The sequence below is a fragment of the Rhinatrema bivittatum genome, chromosome 8 (genome assembly GCF_901001135.1).
Source record: "Rhinatrema bivittatum chromosome 8, aRhiBiv1.1, whole genome shotgun sequence".
Lineage (NCBI taxonomy): Eukaryota > Metazoa > Chordata > Amphibia > Gymnophiona > Rhinatrematidae > Rhinatrema > Rhinatrema bivittatum.
The window spans coordinates 132,333,640-132,339,639 of NC_042622.1; the positions used below are offsets into that span (position 1 = coordinate 132,333,640).

Consider the following 6,000-nt stretch of genomic DNA (forward strand, 5'->3'; position numbering starts at 1 on the left):
TGGTAGATGAAATGTGGCTTTGCATTGGAAATACCTCTCAATATTTGGCTACACTTCTCAATGGAAAATTATCACTTTCTATGTTACAGACTGTGTGGAAACCATTCCTTTAACTGTATGGGGAAATATAGTTTAGTCCACTCTTAAATTAATCTTATCTACTAGTGTTTGGGAAGAGCAATTGTTACATGAAACAGTGTAAGAAGATAGCTCAAAATGTGTGGATATAAGTACAAAAATAAGTTGGATTTAAATTTTACTCTGTGAAATTTTGTGTTTTCCTATTATATATCTTGAAATACATATAACATAGTAATGATGGCAAAAAAAAAAAAAGACCAAACATTCCATCCAGTCTGCCCAGCAATTGCTGCTCTGTGCAGGCCACCCCCGTGATTCTATCAAAGGTAACAACCTCTGCTCCTTGCAGGCCACCCTCAAACCTTATATCAAGGGTAGTAATATTAGAAATCAAAATCAAGCAACTGTCAAACCCACAAGAAAATTACTGCTAGCAACATTTTTACAGAGTGTTAATTCATACAATGCTGCTGCTTGAACATGCTTTGTTTTTTGACTTGTCCACAGAAGCTGTCATATGCTTTTTCCACAATGTCTGTACATCAGTTCCTTAGACCATAAAAGTTAGGGCACAGAATTGGTTGTTGTCTGAAAACAATTCCCTTTCTCTCCCCCTCCCCCCACCCCCCAAAGCGGAGAGAGATGATGCAGTTGCATCAAAATCATGTATGTTAATTGGTTAAGGATAGTAACCCCATGCCGTCTGTAGAGGTAACAGCTACCGTTCTATGCACCCTTTTCTTAATTTCCATCTCTAGCCTTTAGGGATCCACACTGTTTATCCCATGCCTTTTTGAATTTGTTTACTGCTTTTGTCTTCACCACCTCTTTTGGAAGGGCATTTCAGGCATCCACCACCCTCTCCATGAAGAAATATTTCCTGACGTTGACTCTAAGTCATCCCCCCTAAAGTTTCATATCATGACCCCTAGCTTTACTGTTTGCTTTCCTCCGTTCAAGATTCGAGGAACATGCATCATTAAAACCTTTCAGCTATCTGAAGGTCTGTATCATATCTCCCCTGCACCTCTTCTCTTCTAGGGTATACATAGTCAGATCCTTCAGCCTCTCTTCATAAGTCTTCTGGTACAGATCCCACACCTCCATCCTGCCTCTATCCTTTTTCAGATACGGTCTCCAGAACTGAACACAGTACTCCAGGTGAGGCCTCACCAAGAACCTGTACAAGAGCATTATCACTTCTTTTGTCTTACTGGTTATTCCTTTCTCTATGAAACCCAGCATTCTTCTGGCTTTAGCTATCACCTTGTCACATTGCTTCACTGCCATTAGCACCCCCTCTCCCAGTCTATTCACATTACTCTTTCATCACCCATCATAGACAGTTCTTTTGGATTACCACACCCCAGATGCATGACTCTGCACTTCTTGGCATTGAATCCCAGTTGCCAAGTCTTTGACCACTTTGCAAGCTATATATTTTATCGGAGCTATGCTCTCCTTGTTTTTCTGAAATTGCAACTTTTAACTTTTCTTAACAAACCAATTTGAAAAAGAAAAACAGTACATTTAAAAATGTTCTAAATAAATAAGAATTGTAACATTCTTGTAACTGCATTTACACCTTTAATACTTTAGCATCACATTGTTGCAGTGCAGTGTAATTACCATGGGTCCTATTTTATAAGAACTATACCTGTATGCTTATGGTACAAGCCTATTTGCTACAGCTCATCTCAATTTAAAGGACAAATTTCGGCATCTGAATATCTCTGGAGACCATTGTAATTTGCAAGATCAGTATAATTCAAAATTATATGAATGCAACTCCAAGGAAACATTGGAAAGCAAACCTAACATTAACAATGCAGGTCTATGAAGACCAAATTATGATTTCAAAACAAATTACTGTCTATGACTTTTATAATGCTGTTAAATCACAAAAGGGGAAGTTCTGAATTTAGACAATGAAATCTCTAAAAATCTCTATTATTCAACCAATTGGCATAAAAGTCCTAGAGCAATGGTTCGCAAACCTTTCCTGGAGGTCCCCCAACCAATCAGGTTTTCAGGATATCCACAGTGAACATGTATGAGATAAATTTACATGCACTGCCTCCACAGCATGTACATTTTATTTCATGCATATTCATTGTGGATATCCTGAAAACCCAACTGGCTGGAGGTCCTTCAGGACAAGTTTAGGAACCTCTGTCCTAGGGCTGTCTTCCCCCAATAATGGCATAGGTTACATTACTTTGGGAAAGTGTGGAGGTAATGTTTAATTAACTCAGCACATGGAGATTTTGCATAAAAGCTTTTGGTGATAGGTTGTACAACTGTAGAATAAATTATTTGTTGGCAGAAGAGCACGCATACTACAGGCCAAGGCCTCAGATAAGCAAGGCTGCATTAGGATTGCTATGTCAGCAATAACTGGAAATATTGTTGCTGTATATGGTTTTATGTCTCACCTTTACTTTTACTGTTATATACTGTAGCATGAAAGAGGCACCATTTATAAAAGCCATAAGTATAGCTATTCAGAACTGTGTGCATTTGGAAGGTTTCTAGTGAAATTGTACAGGAAACAAAAAAACAACTATTTTTTTCTAACTCCAATTTCACAAAAATAGAATTAATTCAAGTCAATTAAAACAGAGCTTATTGAGTGATTTTCTAATTAATTCCATCACTGTTAGCAAACCGGCAATAATTACTTTTTCTTTTTTTTTTGGAGGATTGGTACATTCCTTTGGTTAAAACAATATTATTGTAGGATACTATAGATGTCATTTTGTCCAGCTTATTATTCAAGGAATATGCTTGCATGAGGAAGTCTATCAAAAAGTTACTGTGCACTACCAGTGGTTGATAAACACTCAACACAGATAGAAGATGCTACCAAAACACCAGTAATAGTTTTCTAAACAAGGTAACAATACTTACCAGTCTTTCTGACATGGGTGTCTTGTCTTCTTCAGGCAAATGCTGTTCCAAAGCCAAAACAATGCAGTTGGCAATAATGGTAGCTAAAATCATATATTCAAATGGAGTGACAAAAGTTAAAGAAATAAACAAATATCATCAGCAAAATCTGAATATTTAAATTATAGCTGCCATATATTTTAAATTACCATTTAAAACAAACTGCTACTAAACTTTGAGGGTTATATGGACTCACACCTTTAATAAGATTCCACAAATGGTCTAGAAGTTATATATTTTTTTATTGCCATGGCATGTTTTTTTTACCCTCCTTATTGACTTAAATGTTACTGGGCTGTGAAATAAACTCATTGAATTGAAACCTGAATTTAAATAGACAAAATTTGAAGACAGGAAAGCGAACTGCAAGTGAGGCACAATTCCAAGTGTTCCTGAAACCAATGTAGAAGTCTGAAAATCTCTTTTTTTCATCATATGTTCTTTATCGATTAGCTTATTTTGAAAATATAATAGGAATAATATAGACCCAGTGAGAGGAGTTTTGGTCAGGTTTCTGTAACAGAAAGCAGTTCTAGCTTAATCTTCGGTACACATTTGTAACACATTTGTAGTGATAACTGCCTTCACTAGGAATATAGTAGGCAGTTTTGTGTAATTACAGAATTATTAGTTGTCAAATTACAGTACACTAAACCATAAATACAACTGTATCTTTGGTCACTCTCTTCGTTTCTCCCTAGTCTATATTTTTCACTTGAGTGAATAAGTCTGCTTTTGCTGTAGGGAGTTACCGGTAGTGGGGGTAGCAGGTAGTCAAAGCTTTCAGAACCATGGACAGCGTCTGACGGTGCTTCATAGTAGAAACCTCAAGCTTGACAGCTTGGCTGGGAAACCAGCGGCTCAAAAATCATTAAAAAAAAAAAAATAATAATAATAATAATAATATAATCCTATCCACTGGATCATCCGATCAACTACAAGAAAATACAATTAACTATCATGGGTGTGAAGAGGAACTTGTTTAATATTTTCACACATTTTAGGATGCTTCTGATATTGCTAAATACGTTGCATATTGTTTGCTTTCCCGTTCTCAAACGTTCTGCAATATAAAATAAATGACAAAGGATTCTACGAGGAAAGAGCACTCGCCTCTTTTAACCAAGCCTTGCTTGCTCCACCCTACCCCAAAAGGCTGCTAAATAACAGAAATAAAAAAAAGGGGTGGGGGTGGGGGAGAGAGTTAGAGACCAGATGAAATCGCTATAACATATTGTGTTCACCATATAAACATCTCTATTTAAAGTAAAGATGACTTCAACCAGGAAAGGAAAGTCAACCATGGACTTAATACAAACGGTGTGGAGAACGGCAAAGTGTTGCTAGGCTGCTGCAAGGAGGCCTTGCTGCTGATAGCAGAGGATCAATAGGTGTGTGATTTCATATGAACAGAAAACAACAGGCTCCCTGGAGATGCAAAGCACTCCTGCTGGCACACAGCATCCAACACACGCCCAAAGAAAACCTAAGGACTAACCTTTATAGGGAGGGAACCACCTCTGTCTTTCAACCTCAAGAACATTGCAGGAAAAGGCCATCAAAACCCTTTCCTTCCAATCATTTCTATGATTAAAAAAAAAAAACCAAAACAGAGGGGAAATATCTTGCTGCAATTCAGTTACTGCTGTAGGGGGAAGGTTTCAGTCCCTGAACCCGCAACTATGCTTAGGAAGAATCCATTGCTGTGTCTGCTCCGAGGACCCGGTGGCTTTCAGTCACCCACCATTACATAAAACAGGTTTTGCCGCGATATCTACATGTATGTCAGTTAATATAAACTGGCAAAAAGGGTGCATCGATATTTAGTTCCAGCCTGTTCCAAGTGGCATGTTAAAAAAAACAGGTTGCAACGATTTGGCATCTATTACTACTACCTTCGATACTGCTCGTCTGACACTGATGCAGTCTTAATTACTATTTTGACCGCTTTTAGTTCATTCAAATGTTTAGGAATAGGAACAACATTTTGCCTTATATGTCCCTCCAGCGTTGGCACTCTTTTATATAACATAAAATTACACACATGAAGAGAAACAGACACAGACAGACTCTGTACTGAATAAAGGATATGGCCATTCTGTTATTCTTTTGGCGTATTTCCGTATAATATTATCTTCGCTAAAGATGAAGAGGGATCTGTTGACTGTAAAACAGTTCTGTTTGACAGGAATGGGATTGTACATAGCCATGGTCCTGGCTCTCTGAGCCATCGACTGCTTGTACATCCTTTGGCCGGGTTGGGGGCCACCCTGTCTGCTGCTTCCTCTTCCTCCGCCAGCCGGTCCTCCACCTCCATAGCGAGTCGGTAGATCATCTCCGAATCGAGCCATCCTGGAAACGCAGGGCACCAAGTGTTAAAATCCAAACTAGCAGCCAAGGTAGAAGGAAGAAGCATCACCACGCACGGGAGTCCTCCTGAGAGCTGAGAGTTTGCTTTCTTTTAGAGATGATAAATAAATAAATACTGCTAGGAAAATAATTCTGTCTTCCCACACCAGACTTCACTGAAAAAGAAGGGAGTGAGAGGGGAAAAAAATGTACCCAGCTCTCTCAACTCCAGGCACGAGTGCCGCTTTCCGGGAGGAAACTCATGATTTTTTCCAGTGTATTCAAAGACCCCATCAGCAAGCAGAACACCCCCAAAGAGTTAAAAAAAAAAAAAAAAAACACAATAAAACAAATAAAATATATGCACACTGGTGTCAAGCGCGTGCAAAATAAATAACTACAAATGTTAGAAAAGAAGTTATTCAATTTTCCTTTATCTTCCGTTCTTCCATTTTCTGCACGAAAAAAAAAGGAATTCCCGTTTCCCGTTTTCGCAGATCTTTTACTGCCGCGGAAAGGAAAAAAAATCAGTCCAAAGCAGTCACTTAGTTACCAGATCAAGTAGAAATGTTACGAGTAACCAGTTTGTGAACCTCAGCCCCCCTATAAGAGCCAGGTCAC

At 38.4% G+C, this 6,000-nt stretch overlaps 1 protein-coding gene across 1 annotated transcript in view; it reads right to left on the reverse strand.

The window, feature by feature from the left end:
- The window catches only part of CACNA1B (calcium voltage-gated channel subunit alpha1 B), a 1,161,590-nt gene extending 1,156,209 nt beyond the window's left edge, over positions 1-5,381 (reverse strand). Inside the window, exons 1-2 of the mRNA XM_029613506.1 lie at positions 5,122-5,381; positions 2,992-3,097 (exon numbers count right to left, since the gene is read on the reverse strand). Of these exons, the coding sequence (XP_029469366.1) occupies positions 2,992-3,097; positions 5,122-5,381 (366 nt within the window). The remainder of the gene's footprint in view (positions 1-2,991; positions 3,098-5,121) is intronic.
- Positions 5,382-6,000: the final 619 nt, after the last annotated feature.